General features: G+C 53.9%; 2 protein-coding genes across 3 annotated transcripts; one reads left to right on the top strand and one right to left on the bottom strand.

Annotated features, from left to right (window-relative positions):
- Positions 1-5,815: 5,815 nt before the first annotated feature.
- On the bottom strand, positions 5,816-10,259 carry Lmf2 (lipase maturation factor 2). 2 transcript variants are annotated; one of them, XM_042698043.1, is made up of 14 exons: positions 10,126-10,259; positions 9,520-9,773; positions 9,415-9,443; positions 9,096-9,295; positions 8,562-8,740; positions 8,185-8,326; positions 7,895-8,101; positions 7,720-7,825; positions 7,553-7,649; positions 7,292-7,474; positions 7,050-7,218; positions 6,861-6,972; positions 6,691-6,787; positions 5,816-6,598 (listed from the first exon to the last, which is right to left on the bottom strand). In XM_042698043.1, exons 1-14 carry the CDS (start codon positions 10,217-10,219, stop codon positions 6,299-6,301), a joined length of 2,169 nt encoding a protein of 722 aa, XP_042553977.1. In that variant the 5' UTR covers positions 10,220-10,259; the 3' UTR covers positions 5,816-6,298. The 2 variants fall into 2 exon arrangements, with proteins under 2 accessions (XP_042553977.1, XP_042553978.1); XM_042698044.1 differs by having other exon boundaries at positions 7,895-8,029.
- Positions 10,260-10,597: 338 nt separating this feature from the next.
- Positions 10,598-21,292, top strand: Ncaph2 (non-SMC condensin II complex subunit H2). Its single transcript, XM_042698048.1, has 20 exons — positions 10,598-10,808; positions 13,758-13,859; positions 15,596-15,651; positions 15,757-15,841; positions 15,918-15,986; positions 16,099-16,178; positions 16,255-16,400; positions 16,713-16,796; positions 17,610-17,734; positions 19,004-19,075; positions 19,398-19,464; positions 19,570-19,677; positions 19,797-19,850; positions 19,977-20,047; positions 20,137-20,230; positions 20,302-20,370; positions 20,471-20,526; positions 20,616-20,717; positions 20,810-20,959; positions 21,027-21,292. The coding sequence occupies exons 1-20, from the start codon at positions 10,701-10,703 to the stop codon at positions 21,165-21,167; spliced, it is 1,839 nt and encodes a 612-aa protein (XP_042553982.1). The 5' UTR covers positions 10,598-10,700; the 3' UTR covers positions 21,168-21,292.
- The last annotated feature ends 19 nt before the right edge of the window (positions 21,293-21,311 follow it).

Raw genomic sequence — 21,311 nt, 5'->3', positions numbered from 1 at the left:
AGGAGCACACCACATACACACACACACACACACACACACACACACACACACACACACACACACAAACACGTTAGAACTAAGCCAGCTGCTGTGGGCTCACGCCTGTAATCCTAGCTACCCAGGAAGATGAGATCTGAGGATCACAGGAGCACACCACACACCACACACACACACACACACACACACACACACACACACACACACACACACACACGTTAGAACTAGGCCAAGTGCTGTGGGCAAATGCCTGTAATCCTAGCTACCCAGGAAACTGAGATCTGAGGATCACAGTTAGGAGCACACCACAAACACATACACACACACGTTAGAACTAGGACACACACACACACACACACACACACACACACACACACACACACACGTTAGAACTAGGCCAGGTGCTGTGGGCAAATGCCTGTAATCCTAGCTACACAGGAAACTGAGATCTGAGGTTCACAGTTCAAAGCCAGCCAGGGAAAGAAAGTCTGTGATACTCTTACCTCAAATTAATCACGTGAAAACTGGAAGTGGAGCTGTGGCTCAAAGTGGTAGAGTGCTAGCCTTGAGCAAAAAAAGCTCAGGGAGAGTGTCCAGGTCCTGGGTTCAAGCCCAATGAATGACAAAAAACAAAACAAAGAAATAACAAAAATCCCTATTAGAACTAATATATTCAGCAAAGTTCATATGATACAAATTGAATCGAGTAAAAAAGTAGTAATGTTTCTATACACTGACAATGAACTATTTGAAAAGAAAGAAAATAATCCTATTGGGAGCTGGGAAGGTGGCTCAGTGCTAGAGCGCTTGCCTTGCATGCATGAGCCCCTGGGTTTGATTCCCCAGCACCACATAAGCAAAAAGAAAAAAAGCCGGAAGTGGTGCTATGGTTCAAGTGGTAGAGCACTAGCCTTGAGTGGAAGAGCTGAGGGACAGCACCCAGGCCCAGAGTTCAGGCCCCATAACCGGACCCAAAAAAAAAAAAAAATTCTATTTACAATAGTTGTAAAAATAGGAATAGCTGGGCATCAATGGCTCATGCCTATAGTCCTAGATAATAAAGAGAGAGATCTAAGGATCACAGTTCAAACTTAGCCTGGGAAAAAAAATCCATGAGAAGCCACGCACTGGTGGCTCACACCTGTAGTCCTAGCTACTCAGGGGGCTGAGATCTGAGGATTGAGGTTCTTAGCCAGCCGGGGCAGGAAAGGCCTTGAGACTATCTCCAAATAACCACTCAGAGAACCGGAAGTGGCACTGTGGCTTCAGTGGTAGAGCACTTGCCTTGTGCTGAAGAGCTCAGGGATAGTGCCCAGGTCCAGAGTTCAAGATCCACCACCAATCCCCCCCCCCAAAAAAAAAAATCCATGAGACTTTTTTTTGGGGGGTCTGGTCGTGGGGCCTGAACTCTGGGCCTGGGCTCTGTCCCTCAGCTCTTCAGCTCAAGGCTAGTGCTCTACCACTTGAGCCATAGCACCACTTCCGGCTTTTTTCTCTTTTTTTTGCTTATGTGGTGCTGAGGAATCGAACCCAGGGCCTCATGCATGCAAGGCAAGCACTCTACCACTGAGCCACCTTCCCAGCCCCTCCATGAGATTCTTATTTCCAATTAATCAGTAAGAGCTGGAAGCCTTGCATGCATGAGGCCCTGGGTTCGATTCCTTATCCTTAGCACCACATAAACAAAAAGAAAAAAGCCGGAAGTGGCGCTGTGGCTCAAGTGGTAGAGCGCTAGCCTTGAGCTGAAGAGCTCCTCAGCCCCACGATGGGACAAAAAAAAAAAAAAAAAAAATTAATCAGTAAAAAGCCCAAATGGAAAGTATGGTTCAAGTAGCAGAGTGAAGCTTGAGTGAAAGCCACGTGAGAAAGTGGGGGGAGGGGAGACAAAAAGGCAGAAAGAGAAAGAAAAAGAGAAAAAAAGAGAGACCCTGAATTCAAGCCTCAGTACTGATTAGACAGATTAGACAGATAAAAGTTGTTGGGTTTTTTTTTTGGTTGTTGTTGGTGGTGGTCATTGGCTTGAACTCTGGGCCTGCGCGCTGTCTCTCAGCTCTTCAGCTCAAGGCTAGCGCTCTGCCACTTGAGCCACAGCGCCACTTCCAGCTTTTCCTGCTTATGTGGTGCTGAGGAATCGAACCCAGGGACTCATGCATGCAAGGGAAGCGCTCTACCACTGAGCCACCTGCCCAGCCCCAGATAAAAGAATTTTAAAAGTAGAAAATTCTAAAGTTAATATGAAATTACCAAAAATTCTAAACAGCCGAACAATTTTAAGTATAAAGAACAAAATTGGAGGTGTCACAATACCCGATTTCAAAATGTACTATAGGGCTGGAGGTACACCACAGTATAGAGTGCTTGCCTAGCATTCTATGTGGGGTCTTAATTTCTTCCCCAGCATCACATATACAAAAATTACACACACACACACACACCACAACATAAATGCAGACATATAGAGACAGATTGAACCGAAGGCAAGTCTAGAAGTAAATCCATACACTTACAATAAATTGATTTTCCATAAATATGCCAAGAGTAGAGTGGAGAAAGGATAATCTCTTCAATGTATGATGTTGGGAAAATTATCCACAAGCAGAAGAATGTAAGTGGACCCTTATCTCAGCCCTTAGACATGAATAATTGTGATGGAGTAGAGACACATGTGTCAGTTCAAGACCCACGACTGACAAAAATGAAAAGGTGTTTTGGTAAATAGGAAGCTTGGGATATGTGAGATGTGGCTTCGGTAAATAGGATGTTGTGGTAAATAGGAAGGTTGGAGCATGTTTTGGTAAACATCAGTTAAACCCCTAAGAGAAAATCCAGCACATGGTCTTTGTTTCAGACTTACTGCTTTGTTTATTGGAAATTGCTATTTGTCATGTACACATGCCACTCATGTGTGGCTTTCTGTGCACCACCACCTGCACATGGCCTCTTTCCTTTATAAGTCATGCTGTGAGAGAGCCTGGCTGCGATGCTTGAGTGGGGCGCAGCCCCACGCAGCTAATAAAAACTCCTCGGCCTGTTTATCTGAGTCAGTGGATATATTTGCGGGAACTGGGATTCTACACATTTAACTGCCCAAGTCAACCAATTAACCACAGGTTTTCTTGTTACATTTTCATAGTTGCAAATTGTGTGTGTGTGTGTGTGTGTGTGTGTGTGTGTGTGTGTTCAGGCCCTGAGGTTTGAACTCAGAGTCTGGACACTGTCCCTGAGCTATTTTGCTCAAGGATAGTGCTCTGCCACTTGAGCCACAGCTCCACTTCTGGTTTAATTAGAGATAAGAATCTCATGGATTTTCCTGCTTGGGTTGGCTTTGAACCTTGAGCCTGAGATTTCAGCCTCCTGAGTAGCTAAGATTACAGGCGTGAGCCACCAGTGCCCAGCTTGCACATAATCCATTTTTACAGTATCTAAAAGACATATCAGAACAGCACAGAGAAACTCAAATGATCCATAGAGGTATGAAAGGAAAGAGGAATCTACTCTGGCCAGAGGAACTAGCAGGGGACGTGTGTCAGGGATAAAGAAGAGTGAACACTGTCAGAAATTAGACTATTTGCAACTATGAAAATGTAACAAAGGAACCTGTTGAGAAGTCTTTCTTTTCTGTGTGCCAGTCTTGGGCTTGAACCTTAGAGTCTGGGGCTATTCCTGAGCAGCTCAAGGCTAGCGGACTAGTACTTGAGCCACAGATCCAGTTTTGGTTTTTCTGTTTTTTGTTTTGGTAGTTAAGTGATAATAATCTTACGGACTTCTCTGCCTGGGCTGGCTTTGAACCTGGATCCTCAGATCTCAGCCTCCTAAGTAGCTAGTATTACAGGTGTGAACCACCAGCGTCTGACTGGGAATACTATTTCTTAGAGGGAAGGGTGCAGGAGTATTACAGAGGGGGTAAAATTGATTAGTATACAGTATAAACCTGTGGAAATGTGACAATGACATCCTACCCAGGCTGGGAAGGTGGCTCAGTGGTAGAGTGCTTGCCTCGCATGCATGAGGCCCTGGGTTTGATTCCTCAGTACCACATAAACAGAAAAAGCCAGAAGTGGCACTGTGGCTCAAGTGGTAGAGTGCTAGCCTTGAGCTGAAGAGCTGAGGGACAGCACCCAGGCCGAGTTCAGGCCAATGACCAACAAGAGAAAAAAAAAAATCTCATGGACTTTAAGGCCTGGGCTGGCTTTGAACTGAGATCCTCAGATCTCAGCCTCCTGAGTAGCTAGGATTACAGGTGTAAGCCACTGGTGCCTAGCCTTCAGAGAATCTTTTGTGTTTCCATTTTTTCTATGCTGAATAGTACTGGTATGAATATTTGGTTTTTGTTTTTGTCGGTCCTGGGGGTTGAACTCTGGGCCTGGGTGCTGTCCCTCAGCTCTTCAGCTCAAGGTTAGTGCTCTACCACTTGAGCCACAGAACCATTTCTGGCTTTTTCTGCTCAGGTGGTGCTGAGGAACTGAACCCAGGGCCTCATACATACAAGCGAGCACTCTTCCACTGAGCCACCTTCCCAGCCCCACATGAGATTTTTATCTCCAATTAACTACTAGAAAACTGGAAGTGGTGCTGTGGCTCAAAGTGGTACAGCACTAGGCTTGAGTAAAAAAGCTCAGGGACAGGGTCCAGGCCCTGAGTTCAAGTCCTGTGTCCACCACCACCAAAATTATGCTGAGTAAGAGAAACCAGACACAAAAAGTTTAGTGTGTTTTTTTTTTTCTTTTTGTAGGTGATAAGGCTGGAACCTAGGTTTCACGCATGCTAGGCTAAGCACTCTAAGCCTGAATATGATTCAGTGAACTGGAACTGTCCAGACTGGTGCTGGCATAAGGCTCAGAAGGGGAGAAGTTAATACCTGCTGAGGATTTTTAGGGTGATGCCCTATTCTGTAAATACACTGAAAGCCACTGAGTTGTGTGCTTTGTTTTTTCTAGCATTTATTAATTATACAAAAGGACTTCATTATATTTCCACACATGCTTACAATGCACCTTGGTCCAAACACATTCTTCAGTGAACTATACTTTAAATGAGTAGACTAGAAAATTACCAAGGAAGCAGATACAGATAACACAGGAGAGATTTATAAACTGGGCCTAAAAGCCTAAAAGAAACAAGTTGTTTTTTTTTAATTTTTTTTGGTTGTGAGACCAGGACTCAAACTTTGTACCTGATAGTTTACTCACGGGCTGGTGCTCTATCAACTGAGACACACATCCAGCCCCAAGAACAAGTTTTTCAATTTTAAAGATTATTGTTTGAAGCCAAAGCCAGCTTCTGGCTCACTTGCTGCCTGCGTAAGAGCCCCTTGACAGCAACTGGAACCTAGGGGAAGTGGGGGCCTCCCAGGGGTCTGCTGAGGAAGGGAACAGGCTTGACCGGAAGCAGACGTGCTGCAAGGTTCTAGGAGGGCAGTGATGACTGACAACCTGACCCCAAGACCCCAGCCGAGACCCACATGGTGGGTGTTTCACTCGGGGTTTCTTTCCTGGACAGAGCTGGATGGGCCTGACACACCTTTCTTCTACCCAGGATCCACGGTCCTCCTGACCCACTCATTTTCACCCTCCGGCCTATTCTGGGCAGGGTTTCGGCCTTGGAAGGTTCTGGCTCCATCTTTTGGCAGTGGCCTCACAGCCCTGATGAGTCCAATCTATCCCTGTGTGGCCCTGGGGCATTTTGTGGCCAGGTCCTCTTGTCCATTTTACAGAGAAAACTGAGGGACAAGGAAGAGGCCCCTTGAGAAGTGAGGTCAGTGGTGAACAGCTGGGCTGTGCCCATGCCCACTGTTCTCAGGAAGGAAGCACAGCACAGGGCCACACAAAGGAAGCCTTTATTGGTGTGGGTCTGAAGAACAAGCTTCAAGGACAGGTCTGAAGAAGGGGCAGGTGCATATGGCTCCACCACTGCTCATGTCTGCCTTTCCTGCTCCCTTCCCGGGTGAGTTCCACTCCCCCACACTGGGGCTGAGGTGGGGGCTCCAGACTCAGACCTTTACAGTCAGGGGAAGGGCAGGGCTCCCCAGGCAGATTATATCCCAGGAAGGGCCTGAGTTAGGCTGCTGCAGGCCCACCACCTGGAGTGAGGGTGCATGTGTGAGTGGGAGGGAGTCAATGGACAGGGTTCTGATTGGCAGGAGAGGACTGGTGGGTCCTCAAGGTAGCACCCTGTAGTCCCCCGACTCGGACCTGAGTGTGAACCCGTAGGCCTGGCTAAGGCACAGTGGCCGACCTGCATCCCTGCTGCAGGGCAGAGGTCTGGGAGCCCTACCCTCTGGCGACCGGTGGTGAAAGCACCTCTATTTTTTCCGCCTGGGGGGCCGGGAACCATTGCCCGGGTTGGAGCTTGGGGCAGCTGGCTCGGAAGCTGCTCTGGAGTCCTTCTTGGAGGCTGGTCTTTGCTTCTCCCCTCTGGCCAGAGGTGAGGACTGGAAGGGCCCAGGGGCCAGCAACGCTTGTACCATTTTGATAGCTCCAACAGCCGCCAGGAGACTCCAGAGCAGTGTGGGAGGCTCCAGCGGAGACAGCTGCGTCCTCACCCAGTGCAAGGCCCGGGCCAGGACTCTGCTGGGGCTGTGTGCCCGAGGTGGGTTCTTGTCCTGTGGGACAGGATTGAGGAAGGACCACGGGTTTTTCCCCTGTGCCAAGGATTACCCTGCTACCTCCCTGAGCCTGGCTGACATCCTCTAACCTGAAGCCCGAACTGTTGGAGCAGCATCTCCAGCATTGGGTCCCCCAGGGACACAGAGGGAAAGAATTCCTCCACCCACTGCCGTCGCCACCACCGGCTGCAACAGAACTGGATATAAGTGCATGGCTGGATCCTAGGCCCCAGATCTCTCCCTAGTACCCTGGCCTTACCCTTGCTCTCCAGGCCGTGAGAACCAATACTTGTAGCGCTGGGCCCGGATGTAGGTAGGTGGCTGCTTGTGAAACGGGTAACTGGTGACGTGGCTCTGGATCAGGCGGATTACTGCGGCAGGTGATGAGGCTCAGTATGGTCCTATCCCCCGGGCGGCCCTCCCCAGCCCCCTCTGGCCTACCCCTCACCTGGCTCCTTGCCCTGCAGCAGGCGGAGCACGAGGCTGGTGAACCAGGGACTGTGTGTGTGGGGGCCAAGGGCTGCAAACCACATCTGCCAGTCAAGGCGTGGCTGGTGGGGCACCAGGACAGGGGGCTGTCGGCTCACATTCCCAGGCTTATACATGAACTCGATCTCCTGCCAGATGAATTCATGCTCAGCTAGGGCAGGGAGGCCGAGCCCTTGCGCCTCACCCCTTGGGAGGACTCACTGTCCAGTGGTGCCCGTCGAAGCTGCCTTCCAGCACCACCTCAGGCCGCCCACCCAGCCCAGTCATCCGGCGGAAGAGGCCGTATGAATTGGCCAGCTGCAAGTGCTCCACAGCACCAAACAGGTGGTGGGCCCCGGTCCAGAGATGTCCGTGGGTCCCAGGCTCCACATAGGAGTAGGGTACCTGCAGGACAGGTGGGCAGAGGATTAGTGCTGTCTCCCAGACCCCTTCCCAGACCCCATTTCCTGCACTGCTACCTACCAGGCTGATCAAGAACAAGGCAACTGTGGCAGCGCCCACCACAGAGAGCTGGACCCCCGCACAGAGCTTCCGCAGCCACCCCTGTACCTGGGTCCACCTGGGAAAGAGATGCTGAGCGTGAGGTCTGCCCTGGTCTGGAAGCTGCCCCCCCACGCTTGAGCACACACCTCCAGAAGGTCATCAGCAGCTCCCAAGCCAGGGAGACCACCCCCAGCCACATGGTGGGCAAGGTCACTGTCTTCAGCCACTGGGAGAACTGGTGAAAGGTGAAGGCTGCGGAGGACGGGGATGTAAGGCCATTGGTCCAGCCCTGCCCTTGGGCTCCCCCCAGTGGGCACTCACTGGTTCTGGAGTGGATGGTGCGCTGCTGCCAGTCAACTTCCAGGCCAAAATAGTGTACAGTGCCATAGGCCAGCAGCCCATAGATGGCTAGTTCCAGTAGCAGGGACAGTGTGGCCAAGAGGGCCTTGGGCCAGGCTATAGATAGTGTAGGACAATCACAGGTTGACTGAGGGTCCACAGCCAGGATGCCAGGATGAAGCTTGGTACCTTCAGGGGCTTTTGGTAGGAAGGAGATAGCCTGAGAAGGTAGGGAGCTGGGACAGCAGCAGTCTTGATGGGCTAGTACTTACAGGTAGGCGTCCTCTTATGGCGGCTACAGCCAGGCTCAGCAGATAGGTGATGATCATCTAGGAGGGCAGTGGTGAGCACCAGCGTTAGCAGGTTGAAGAAGTTATAGTTGCCAGTGATGATAATCAAGACTTGCAGAAGCACCTAGGGTGAGGGTGGGTCTGCAGTCACAACTTGGAAGAGTCGTATCCATTCCGTGCTCCCCTGTTCCCCCCACTGCGGCCCCAACATCTGCAGTGTGGCTGCAGCCCCACTGTGGGACACACTCCAGTAACACATCACTGTGCCTGCCAGGCTTCTGACCCCAGCCACCAGTTCTCCAGGGCGACTCTGTCTCCAGCGGGACCCCACTGAACAGCGGTGAAAACTACATCCTTACCTGAGCATAGAAGGCAACCAAACGCAGGCGGCGAATGGGGGCAAAGAACAGAGGGGGCACTGCAATCTCGATGAGGAAGGTGGCGACCACGCTGAGCTTGTGCAGCCAGACTGGCAGGTGGTGGGCGAACCAGGCAGCAGGTGTGGGCAGGCACTGTGTCTCATAGTGGTAGGTGAGGGCTATGAGCAATGAGTGGTGGTCAACGCTAGGCAGAGTCAAGACCACCCCAGATTCTGAGCTAGACGCTCACCAGTGAGCCCCCACCACGTGGGGCAGCGGCCGGTCAGCCTGACCACCCCGGATTCTGACTGGGACGCTCACCAGTGAGCCCCCACCATGCAGGGCAGTGGCTGGTCAGCCTGACCACCCTGGATTCTGAGCTAGACGCTCACCAGGGAGCCCCCACCATGTGGGGCAGCGGCCGGTCAGCCTGATCACCCTGGATTCTGACCTAGACGCTCACCAGTGAGCCCCCACCATGCGGGGCAGTGGCCGGTCAGCCTGACCACCCCGGATTCTGAGCTAGACGCTCACCAGTGAGCCCCCACCACGTGGGGCAGCGGCTGGTCAGCTTGACCACCCCAGAGGCGAACATGAGGCGGAACAGGAGCCAGCGCACGAGCCAGAAGGGGAGGCCTTCGTGGGGTGAGGCCCTGCCCTGCTTGTGACGGGGCGGCGGCGTCAGTGGTGCCACCAGCACAGCCAGGAAGCCAGTCTCCAGCAGCAAGGAATCCCTATGGGGAGAGGAAATAGGACAAAGGGTCCTCCCTACCAAGGGTGCTCCCCTCAGGTCTTCCCAGGAGAAGCAAACACCCTGCCCAGCCTCAGTAACCCTGGCTCAGGAGTCACTCACCACTGGAAATAGAGGAATACCTGGCCCACCTGCGGGAAGAACGGCTGTCAGGGAGCTGGTGTGTGCCCGGGATGGGGGCCCCGGAGGGACCCGGGTCCTACTTGCCTGGCAGGCTGACAGGTAGGCAGCCCAGAGCAGCAGGTAGACCAGGGGGTGGCGCAGAGGGCGTAGCAGTAGGACACTCAGGGCCAGCACCGTGCCCGTCAGGGTCAGCAGCTCCAGGCCCTGGGCTGTGTCCAGCCCCAGCCTCGGTGCCTCCCACAGCAGCGTTGGCGTCTCCCACAGCTGCTGCCAGCGCCCCTTACCCTGCGGCCTCAGCGTCCTCCGCGCGGGGAGGATGCCATCGGGGCCGTAGAGGCCTGTGGGAAGGTGTGTCAGGGACGGGCCCGGGTCAGCCCTCCGCCCCCCCGCGAAGCCTGCAGTCACCGCGGACTTCTTGACAAGCACACGGGGTCCCAGAGGCCCCCCGCCTCTCCTTCCCCTACCTGCCCACCAGGTCTGGGGGGAAGTCCGGCTCCCGCTCCCCGCCCGCGTGGGAGCCCAGCCCCGCGGGACGGACCACCGCACGTTCCCTGCTGCTACACCCGTGAGGCCCACGCGTCGAGGCCGGGCCTCCCGCCCTCCCCACACCGCGCGGGCGCAGGGTGGAGGGGCGAGGCCACGCCGGGGCTCGTGTGCGGGCTGGGCGCTGCCCCACGCCGGCGCCCTCACCCGGGATCTGCGTGTAGAGGGAAGCGAAGGCGAACATGAACACCGCGGCCACACCCTGGAGGAAAAGCTGCCGCGGGAGCCGGGAGCCAGCCATGTCCGCTACGAAGCCGGATGGACCAGGGCCGGGAGCGCCCGCCACCACGCCCCGCCCCCTGCATTCCACCCGAGCGGCGGGCCTGCCCCGCCCACAACTGTAGCCGGGCCGTAGGCCCCGCCCCGCGGCGTGGCCCCGCCCCTCCTGTCCCCGCCCAGACCCAGCTAGCCCCGCCCTCCTACCGCCCCTGCACTCTATACCATCCCATAGCCGAATCCCCGCCCCTCCCCGGGAGGCCCCGCCCCTCCCCCGGCGGCCCCGCCCCTCCCCCGGCGGCCCCGCACTGCGGCCGGCGGCCGCCGGGCGGCGTGGGTGTTCGCGCCTCGCGGCCTCAGTCCGCCTTACGCTCGAGCTGCGCGCGGCGCCCTGCGCACGCACTTCCTGGGCGGGAACGGCAAAATGGCGCCAGAACTAGAGTCGCGCTGAGCCCGCGGCCCGCTCGGAAGTTGGCCCCGCTGCCCCGGGCGGCGCGCCCGCGGCCATGGAGGACGCGGAGGCGCGCTTCGCCCACCTCCTGCAGCCCATTCGTGACCTCACCAAGAACTGGGAGGTGGACGTGGCGGCCCAGCTGGGCGAGTATCTGGAGGAGGTAAGGGCGGCGCGGGGCGCCGGGGCCGGGGCGGCGCGGGCGCCCGGGCCGCCCACATCGGCTCTCGGCCGGGCTCGGCCTCTGGAGCCGGTCCTCCGCCTAGCCTGCCTCTGTCTGCGCCTCCGCCGTCAGGCGTGGCCCTGGCGCTCCCGGCCGGGGCTGGTGTCCACCGCCGCGGCAGGCCGCCCGCCCTGCGTGCTCTTAGCCTGTCATCCTCAGATCGCCGCCGCCTCCCCTCCCCTCCCCCTCCTCCCCCTCCCCTCCACTTTTTTTCCCCTCTACCACTCGAGCCTCAGTGCCACTTCCGGTTCTCTGGTTAGTTAATTGGAGATGGGTCTCACAGACTTTGCTGCCCGGGCTGGCTTTGAACCGCTATCCTCAGATCTCAACCTCCTGACTAGGATGACAGGCGTGAGCTACTGACCTACGGCTCTCTTTCTTTTAAACCTGTGGCGTCCCAAGCTTATCAAGCTCATTCTTGGCTGGCTCGGGGATTTTTTTTCCTTTATGTACTGGTAATAGAGCTCGAACTCAGGGCTTCACACTCTCCTGGGCTTTTTCACCCAACTGCTTGGCGCTATTCCACATGAGCCACACCTCAGGTGCAGCCTGCCGTCTAGTTTGTCTATGCCCCTCATTTGCTTTCTACACATTTGCCAGAATTCATTTCACCGCTCATTTACTCATTATTGTTGAATATTAGTTTTGTGCCAAAAGTCTATGTCAGGGCTGGGAAGGTGGCTCAGTGGTAGAGCGCTTGCCTTACATGCATGAGGCCCTGGGTTCAATTTCTTAGCACCACATATGCAAAAAAAAAAAAGCTGGAAGTGGCACTGTGGCTCAAGTGGTAGAGCGCTAGCCGTGAGGTGAAGAGTTGAGGGACAGTGCTCAGGCCCAGAGTTCAGGCCCCAGGACTGTACCCCCCCCCCAAAAAAAAAAAAAAAGTATGTCAACCTCTGAAGGAAATTAACATAGTAAACAGTAATCCATGCTTTGATAGGATTTGCACTTGTGGGAAGATCGGTTCTAAGGCAGTATGGCTACATAGAGTTGTATGTGTCATATGTTTGGTGCTTATTTTGGCCATTGTTTTGTGTGTGTGTGTGTGTATTTTGTGTTATGAATTAATGTAATTTAGAAAAATAATTTGTAGATACCAGAAAGATAATTGATATTCTTAAAGTCCTATCTGCTTTCTGTCACTGTGTTTGCCATTGGTGATAGGGCTGGGAATGTGCCTCAGTGGTAGAGTGCTTGCCTAACATGCATGCAGCCCTGGGTTTGATAGCTCAGTACCGCACACACAGAAAAAGCCAGAAGTGGTGCTGTGGCTAAGTGGTAAATGCTAGCCTTGAGCAAAAGAAGCTCAGGGGCAGTGTCCAGGTCCTGAGTTCAAGCCCCAGGACTTGCAGAAGAGAAGGACCTCCTGCACATTCCCTTCTCTTAGTCCTGGTCCTCTGGAGCCTTGCTCTTCTGTAGACTGCAGTGCTCCTGTCCCCTCTTGTCACTTGCCCCTCGGATCTGCAGAACCCCTCTGCTCTTCATGAGTGAGGGGAAGCAGCGCTCCCTGGTGGCCTCCTCCCCGACGGTTCCCTGACTGGGACTATCACAGTGCCCAGTATCTTCTCCCCCACACTTCAGCCACATTGGTGTAATGCTCATTTTCCTAAATAGTGTTATTGTCTCTGCTGACTGCCTTTTCATGGGGGATTTCTCTTCCCAGAATGCCTTTTTTTTTTTACTTGCCTAGGGAGTTACCCATTTTTTAAGCTTAGCTCTGATATCACCCTTCATCAGATATTTATCTGACACTAGCGTCTCACACTGAACTATAGGCTGGAATTACCTTCGTGCATCTCACAGGCCCCTAAGGAAGCAGAGGCTCGGAAGTAGTGCAACTAGAACACACTCATGGGGCAACAAAGAGGTCCAGGTGCTGAGGGAGAGCCTGCGGGTTTGCACTGGAGACAGGGTGGGGGCATCACAGGCAGAGGGAAAAGCAGAGCCACAGCGCTCAGAAAAACGTGTGGGGCTTCAAAGTACTGCTCCTGAGAGGAGGACAGAAGGGGGGTCCGGTCTTGGAGGAGATGGTGAGTTGTAAGAAGGAAAATGTTTGTGAGCTGGGAGTGTTACTTAGGGGTAAGAGTCTAGCATAGGACTGGGAAGGTGGCTCAGTGGTAGAGCGCTTGCCTTGCATGCAGGAGGCCCTGGGTTCTATTCCTCAGCGCAACATAAGCAGAAAAAGCTGGAAGTGTTGCTGTGGCTCCAGTGGTAGAGCACTAGCCTTGAGCTGAAGAGCTGAGGGACAGCCCCCAGGCCCAGAGTTCAGGCCCCACAAACGACAAAAAAAAAAAAAACGGCTAGCATATGTGAGGCCTTCGGTTCAATTTCCATTACCTTGAAAAACATTCTTTTTGAGATATGTGGAAATTCTTAGTGGGGAATTATAAATGCAGAGCCTTAGGGTTTATGAGTTGCTCAAACACACCAATATACAGGATGGACCCTGTAGAAGATACACCCTGAGAAGGAGCAGGCTGAGCATAGACTCCCAGGACCACGCTCTAAGGAGTGACATAGAACTGAGGCTCAGAGAGGCTCAAGGAAGATCCCTCAGGACTCTTTCCTGAGTTCTCCCCTCAAGGGTTTAGACCTCAGCATTTTTCTGCCTCCATTCTCTCGGGTTGGGTTCTTCCTGCTGGAGTTTGTCCCAGTTGGCCTCAAGCTGGGTGCAGTGGGAAACATCTTCAGCCAGGATCCTTGGGGGGACCTTCCTCCCCCAGTTCACTAGGTTTCAGAGGACTTAAGACATCACAAAGATCTGCCCCTCTCTGGAGACAACCCAGGCAGACTCCAGAGCAAAGCTGGAGTGGTCCGTGCAGCGCTACCCAGGAGGAGTTACGCACAGACCGTCTTTGGCTTCTCCTGCACCCGTGTTCTTTCTTGCAGCTGGACCAGATCTGCATTTCTTTTGATGAAGGCAAAACCACAATGAACTTCATTGAGGCTGCACTGCTTATCCAAGGTTCAGCCTGTGTCTACAGTAAAAAGGTGAGAGCCAGGGGCTGCAGATCTCAGTAGTTCAGGTCAGGGGTGACCATGGTCTGCTCTCCTATCGTATGTGCAATACTCATTCATATGACTTATCTTGACAGCATCGAAAGCTGTACCCCTGGTTTCCTTCACATCTCATAAAGCCAGTGGTAAACTTGGACTTAAAGTGATAGGGCTGTTGGGTGCCGGTGGCTCACGCCTGTCATCCCACCTGGGAGACTGATCTGAGGATTGTGATTTGAATCCAGCACAGGCAGCAAAGTCCACGAGACTCCTATCTACAATAAACTACTCCGAAAAAGCCACAAGTGGTGCTGTGGCTTAAGTGGTAGAGCACCAACCTTGAGCAAAAGAAGCTCAGGGACAGCACCTAGGCCCTGATTTCAAGCCCTAGCACTAGCAAAAACAAGTAAAATGTCCATGCCAAGTACCAATGGCTCACACTTAAAATCCCAGCTACTTACAAGGTTTAGGTCTGAGGATTGTGGTTCAAAGCCAGTCCCAACCAAGCTAGTCCTGGGGCTTGTACTCTGGGCCTGGGCATGTCCCTGAGCTTCTTTTGCTCAAGGCTAGCACTTTACCACTCGAGCCACAGCACCATTTCTGGCTTTTTCTGTATATGTGGTACTGAGGAATCGAACCCAGGGTTTCATGCATGCGAGGCAAGCACTCTACCACTGAGCCACATTTGTAGTCCTCCAAGAGAGTTATCTCCAGTTAATTGGCAGAAAAACAAATGGAGGAATGGCTCAAGTAAAAAGCATGAGTCACTAAGTTTTGTGTTTTGGTTCACAGAGAAAAAATATAACTAAAGTAGAAATGAGTTGGAGTACATAGCTCAAATGGTAAAGTGTCTGCAAGTGTTAGACCCTGAGTTCAGAATGCCAGTATGGGGGAGGGGGGGCGGGGAGGTGGGCACAGAACCTGAGGGAAAAAGGGTAAAATAGCGCAGCATTGGAGCTCAGTGGATACTGATGAAAATGAACTGTGTATTTGTGGGTGGGCATGGGAGGGAGGGACTGGGAGAGGGTGCAAGACACTGTGAAAGGAAATGTAGCTGGGCGCCGGTGGCTCACGCCTGTCATCCTAGCTACTGAGGAGGCTGAGATCTGAGCATCACGGTTCAAAGCCAGCCTGGGCAGGAAAGTCCGTGAAACTCTTATCTTCAGTAAACCACCAGAAAACCAGAAGTGGTGCTGTGGCTCAAGTGGTAGAGCGCTCGCCTTGAGCTGAAGAGCACAAGGACAGCGCCTAAGCCTAGAGTTCAAGCCCCATGACTGACAAAAGAAAAAAAAAAGGAAACGTACTCATTATCTGACTCATAATTGTAATCCCTCTGTACATCACCTTTATAATAACAAAGAAAAGCAAACCTCCAGTACCGCTCATGCCTGTAATCCTAGCTATTCAGAAAGCTGATATGAGAAGATCAAGGTTGGAAGCCAGCTGGGGCTTCCAACCAAGAAGTCAGAAAAGGAACTGCCTCAAGTGGCAGGGAAGCTACTTGAACACAGCTCAGGGAGTGCCCAGGCCTTGAGTTCAGGCCCCAGGCCCAGCCCAAAAATAACAAATGCAGTACTGATTTAAAAAAAAATGCATTTTTTTTGGTGGCAAAATCATCAGAGTTGATGGAGGTTTGAAAGTCCTGCCAGACTTGGTCCTACCAGCTTCGCGTTGGGCAGGCCTCTCACCACGGGCTGCCCTGTGTCCTCACACCTGCCTCTGGTTGCCAGGTGGAGTACCTCTACTCGCTGGTCTACCAGGCTCTGGATTTCATCTCTGGGAAGAGGTGAGTGGGTCGGGAGTGAGCCTGCATCTTTGCAGCTGCTTCCCGCTTGGAGCGTGGGAGCGCCTGAAGCTCTCCTCCATGTCCAAGGATGCTTTTCTTTCTCAGGCAAGCCAAGCAGCTCTCCTCAGTACGGGAAGACAGGACCAACAGAGCTGCCAGCTTGGGGACCCCTCAAGAAGCAGACAATGAGGTCAGTTGGGATGTATGCCCTCCGCCGCGCATTTTCCGCCTGCTCAGCTTACATGAGTTCTTGCTGTCTCTTTTAGTTCCTGTCCCTTGATGACTTCCCTGACTGTCAGGCTAATGTGGATCTGAAGGATGGCCAGGTACCCAGTGTGAGTATCCTGGCATTCAGGGGGCTAGATCATTCCTTGGGGAGAGGAGGGTGCTGCTCTGTGGGTGTCTCTGCCCGGAGCTTGCCTAGTTCAACTCCCCACCCATATGCAGGAGCTGCTCATCATCCCGCTCCTGCCCATGGCCCTGCTTGCCCCTGACAAAGTGGAGAAAAATAACAGCCCCCTGTACAGGTATAGGCCCCAGCCCAGCGTGGGGAGGGGAGAGCCTGCCTGGGAGGGGCCTCCACAACAGCCGTGTCTGCCCCAGCCGTCAGGGTGAAGTCCTGGCCAGCCGGAAGGACTTCCGGATGAATACATGCACCCCCAACCCCAGAGGGGCATTCATGCTGGAGCCAGTGGGAATGTATCCTGTGGAGCCTGTGGATGTATGCCCCGTGCCAAGGAACCAGAAAGGTGAGGGGCTGGGTCTGGGGAGGGGCATCTGGCGGGAAAGAAGTAGATCTTTCTGTGGACTACTTTTGGGTACCTCGTGCCTGCTAGCTCTAGTCCTGGGACCTGCCTCTCCCCAGTCGCCCACTTCCCTCTGGAGAGTTAGCTGGAGTTCATCCCTCCTTGCTGAGTCACAGCTGCTCTTAGTACTGAGTTTTGACACTTTCTACTCTCCATGGCCCTGGAATTGGGCCCTGCTCTGCTTTGGCTTCCACTGGCCCCCTGGAGAGCTTTGTTGGCAGCCAGGTAGGAACCTTCTTGGAATATCTTTCCCAGATGCCAGGGGTACTGAAGATCAGCCAGTGGACGTCTCTGGGTATCTGAGTCCTGTGCCTGAACTTGGCTTGTCCCAGGAGCCAGGTGAGAGGATTCACTGGAGCCTTGCAGGGTTGAGGAGGGGCCCAGGAAGGTAGAGCCAGTGGACATGCTATAAGTGAGGCTGCTCTCAGTGTCCCTCTCCTGTCCTGCTGCTGTTTGCTGTGCAGCTTGTTTGGGGCAAGGCACAGTGGGAGCAAACACAGCTTTGGAACTGGGCCCCCATGTCCGGGCCCTGGCCCTCCTGAGCCTCAGGAGCTGCCCTCTGGCCTCCTCTGGTGGAAATCAGTGGCAACATAGAAAGAACATTTGGGTTGCATGTGGCTCAAGTGGTGGACTACTTGCCTAGTAAGTCTGAGGGCCTGACTTAAACCCTGGTTTAGAAAAAAAAAAAAAGTAAGAAAAGAACATTTGCTAAGAAATAAGATGAATTAAGGGGCTGGGAAGGTGGCTCAGTGGTAGAGTACTTGCCTTGCATGCATGCATGAGGCCCTGGGTTCAATTCCTCAGCACCACATAAGGAGAAAAATCTGGAAGTGGCGCTATGGCTCAATGGTAGAGCGCTAGCCTACCATTGAAGAGCTGAGGGACAGCGCCCAGGCCCAGAGTTCAGGCCTCATGACCGACAAATAGAAAAAGAAAAAAAAGAAATAAGATGAATTAAACAAAGCATGCTGGTGTGAGGAAGCAAGTGGAGTCTGAGGCGCCAGTAGATCTCCACACACCACCAAGTGAAGCTTCCAAGAGGGCTGGCCTGCCAGGTTCCCGGGCCGGGGTGGACTCCACCTCCCGGACTAGCCTCCGTCTCTCGTCTGGTCCCAGCTCCTCAAGCTTACTGCTCTTTTGGTTCCTGCCCAGCCGCCTTTCCAGAGGGCCCGCCACCCAGCAGCGGGGATGAGGACACAGAGGATGCCGTGGAGCTCCCAGAGGCCGCAGCCCCCACGGCTGCTCTGGAGCCTGCTGACCCAAGGACCCTGCAGCAGGTGGGACGCAGGGGCCTCAACCCAGGCTGTCAGCCGAGAAGCCCTGCCCTGGACAGAGCTGCCCACCGTGCTGTGCACGTTGGCCTCTGGTCTTTTTACATCGGGCCGTGTGTTCTTCAGGTGCTTGGCTGCCCTCCAGCCAGCCAGTCCTTCGGTGTCCCCTGCTTCTAGTGTCCCCTCTGCGCTGAGCAGCTGCTGCTCCTCAGAGGAGTGGGTTCGTGGTTAGGGGTCTGAGCTCTATGGGGTTTGATGTTCCTGGGTTGCCAGCTTTTCTTCAAGGCTCACTCCTGTCTGAATAGGCTGTCAGGAGAAGTCTGTACTGCTTTTCTTCATGCCCAAAGGTAGAGTCTATGTAGTGTACCACTAAGAGATTCTTAGCTTTTTCAAAAGAAAACTCTGGGCTGAGGGCATAGCTTAGTGGTAACATGGTTACTTAGTGGGAGAGAGGCCCTGGGTTTAACCCCAGAGCTGCCCACACCAGACAGACTTGAGATCCTAAAAACCAACCCAGTACATAAAGGGTAAAATGCTACCATTTATTCTGGACCAATGTTTCTCATGCTCTGTCCCATTTTTTGTATTTTAAAATAAGTTCTTTATGGTGGGTATAAATTACATAGGTCAGGTAAAAAGTACATTTCTGCCAAGTGCTGGTGGCTCACGCCTATAATCCTAGCTACTCAAGAGGCTAAGATCTAAGGAATACAGTTCAAAGCCAACCCCAGGCAGGAAAGTCCATGAGACTCTTCAATTAAACACCAGAAAACCGGAAATTGAGCTACAGCTCAAGTGGTAGCGTGCTAGCCTTGTGCTGAAGAGCTCAGGGACAGTGCCCAGGCCCAAAGTTCAAGCCCCATGACCAACAACAACAACAAAAAGTATATTTCCTAGCTGGGCTTTGGTGGCTCATGCCTGTAATTCTCAGGAGGCTGAGATCTGAGGATCACCGTTCAAAGCCACCCGGGCAGAAAAGTCCCTGTGAGACTCATCTCCAATTAACTGCTCAAAAACCAGAAGTGGTGCTGTGTCTCCTTGAGCAAAAACATCTCAGGGACAGTACCCAGGCCTGAGTTCAAGCTGACAAAAAAAAAAAAAAAAATGAATTTCCCTTTAGACAGTGCCATCCCTTTCCTTGTTCTTTCTCAGTTTTGCCCTCCTATTCCTACCCTTCCAGGGTTTTTGACATGGGTCAAAGTGCAGGGATGCTGGGCTACTCAGGGACTAGGTGGACAGAGGCAGGAGAGGGACCTGTGGGCTATTCCCTTGTAGACTGCCACCAGGCCTAGGACCTGTATGCTGCGGGATCAAGGAAGGCCCCCAGACCCCGTGTCCCGGCTGAAGGTGAGAGTGCTCTCGAGCCCTTGAACTTGCACCTGTCATGGCTTTGCTCCTGCCAGACTTTAATACCTAGGTGTCCCATGCTTAGCCTGTGTCCCTTGACATACTTTCTCAAGGATTCTTATTCCTTAACTTCCAGAAACTAGAGGACCCTCCCTGCAGCTCCGTGCTACCTCTTCCTCTGGTGCCACCCTCTGACCTTGGGTTAAGTGTGGCCAGCAGCTCCCTGGGCTCTCACTGCACTGGGTATCTGCCTTAAGGAGTGGTTGTACATGTGCGCGCAGCCCTTCTCTCCCCTCAGGATCTGCTTATGCTCTGTACTTAGGAGACCCCAGATCCCTGGCAGAGCCTGGACCCCTTTGATTCCCTGGACTCTAAGCCCTTCAAGAAAGGTAACTACTGGGGGGGCTCTGCTGCTTAAGTTTCCTGGGATCGGAGGGAGTAGAGTGGGGTGGGCTGTATATCCTGACCCTGAGACGGTTTGTGGCTGTCCCCAGGTAGGCCCTATTCTGTGCCCCCTTGTGTAGAAGAGGCTCCAGGACAGAAGCGGAAGAGGAAGGGTGCCACCAAGCTTCAGGACTTCCATCAGTGGTACCTGGCTGCCTGTGAGTGGTGGTGCTAGGCAGAGGCGGTGCACCCTTTTCCTCCAGTGCTGTGAGTAGCCCCCGACCCCTGCGGGGTCAAGGCCTTGGCATGCTCTCTGCCTGACCCAGTTTCTTCACAGATGCTGACCATGCTGACAGCAGAAGGCGCAGGCGAAAGGGCCCAACCTTTGCAGGTAAGGGGCAGGGTTCCTGTGTACTTGCTAGGGAGTCTGTTCTCTACTTCCCCTGCCGGGGTTACCTGAGGTCCTTGGGTGGACTGGGCGGGATGAGGGAACTCCTCACAAGGCCTCTGTCTATAGACATGGAAGTCTTATACTGGAAGCATGTGAACAGTCAGCTGGAAACCCTCCGGAAGCTGCAGAGGAATGAGGCAAGTACCTTTGAGGCCAGAGTCTGGGCAGCAACCGGGCCCTGATGGAATGTGACAGTGTCCTCACAGAGGACACTCTTTCTGGACAGATGGCTGAGCGGTGGCTCCCCCGGGCTGAGGAGAGGTTGTGGCCTGCAGAAGGGGATGCCTTGGAGGAGTCCCTGGAGGACCTCGGTGTGGCAGGTGGGTAATGGGGGTGGGGGCACCTGAGCACCTGCAGCCAGCTGACTAGCTTCCTTGTCCTGTACCTGTAGATGACTTCCTAGAGCCTGAAGGGTATGCAGAGCCTGAAGGGGCAAAGCCTGGGGAAGCCGCCAACCTGGGTAGGTCTTAGCAGGTGGGGGGAGGGAGGGGGAGAAGGCAGGGGTGCTGAGGGAAGGGCTCTGTGTGGTGCCAGTTCAGAAGCTCAGCTTGCCCTTCCAGATGCAGAGGTCATGCCCAAATCCCCAAGCTACGAGGAACTGGTTCGAAAGAATGTGGTAGGCCTGGGTCAGAGAGGGTGGGATCTGTGAGAGAAACATGCTAAGCCTTCACGTGCAAAGTAGAGAGCCCAGTGACTCCCCTGCAGGAGCTCTTCATTGCCACCTCCCAGAAGTTTGTCCAGGAGACAGAGCTGAGCCAGCGCATCAGAGACTGGGAAGACACCATCCAGCCCCTGCTCCAGGAGCAGGTAGAGCGGGCACTCCTCAGGAATCGCACAGTGGCCTCTTGGGTTTGTCCAGGGCCCCAGCCTTTGCTAATAAGTCAGTGTCCCCTGTTCAGGAGCAGCATGTGCCCTTTGACATCCATACCTATGGGGACCAGGTGGTCTCACGATTTCCCCAGCTCAATGAATGGTGTCCCTTTGCGGAGCTGGTGGCCGGGCAGCCTGCCTTTGAGGTCTGTCGCTCCATGCTGGCCTCCTTGCAACTGGTGAGTGGCCCAGGACACGTGGGAGGGGTAGGCAGCCCTGGACTCTGCTGATGCTTTGCTCCCGCAGGCCAATGATTACACGGTGGAGATCTCCCAGAAGCCAGGCCTGGAAGAGGCCATGGATACCATGTCTCTGAGACTGCTCACACACCAGCGGGCCCACATGCGCTTCCAGACCTATGCAGCCCCTTCCATGGCCCAGCCTTGAACAGGAAGCACTGAGGCAGGGCAGAGGGAGGTGTGGGCTTGGAGTCCTGTCTCTGTACTGAGGGCCCCCCGCTCCAGTGCTGCCTCCTAGCCCACCCAGTCTAATAAAGTGGTGTTGCCACCTAACCTACCCTCCCCCAAACCT

This window comes from Dipodomys spectabilis, unplaced genomic scaffold, assembly GCF_019054845.1.
Source record: "Dipodomys spectabilis isolate Male_0828 unplaced genomic scaffold, ASM1905484v1 ptg000230l, whole genome shotgun sequence".
Lineage (NCBI taxonomy): Eukaryota > Metazoa > Chordata > Mammalia > Rodentia > Heteromyidae > Dipodomys > Dipodomys spectabilis.
This window is presented reverse-complemented; position numbering and strand designations above follow the sequence as displayed.

What these genes read in the sequence shown, in the direction of transcription:
- Lmf2 (XM_042698043.1), bottom strand. Translation starts at nt 10,219, where the DNA reads ATGGCTGGCTCCCGGCTCCCGCGGCAGCTTTTCCTCCAGGGTGTGGCC. An exon ending in CCTACCTGTCAGCCTGCCAG is followed by an intron (nt 9,444 to 9,519) that starts GCAAGTAGGACC and finishes TTCTTCCCGCAG; the next exon opens with GTGGGCCAGGTATTCCTCTA. An exon ending in GCTGCAGGGCAAGGAGCCAG is followed by an intron (nt 6,973 to 7,049) that starts GTGAGGGGTAGG and finishes CACCTGCCGCAG; the next exon opens with TAATCCGCCTGATCCAGAGC.
- Ncaph2 (XM_042698048.1), top strand. Translation starts at nt 10,701, where the DNA reads ATGGAGGACGCGGAGGCGCGCTTCGCCCACCTCCTGCAGCCCATTCGT. An exon ending in CCTGTGTCTACAGTAAAAAG is followed by an intron (nt 13,860 to 15,595) that starts GTGAGAGCCAGG and finishes TCTGGTTGCCAG; the next exon opens with GTGGAGTACCTCTACTCGCT. An exon ending in AGCCCCTGCTCCAGGAGCAG is followed by an intron (nt 20,718 to 20,809) that starts GTAGAGCGGGCA and finishes TCCCCTGTTCAG; the next exon opens with GAGCAGCATGTGCCCTTTGA.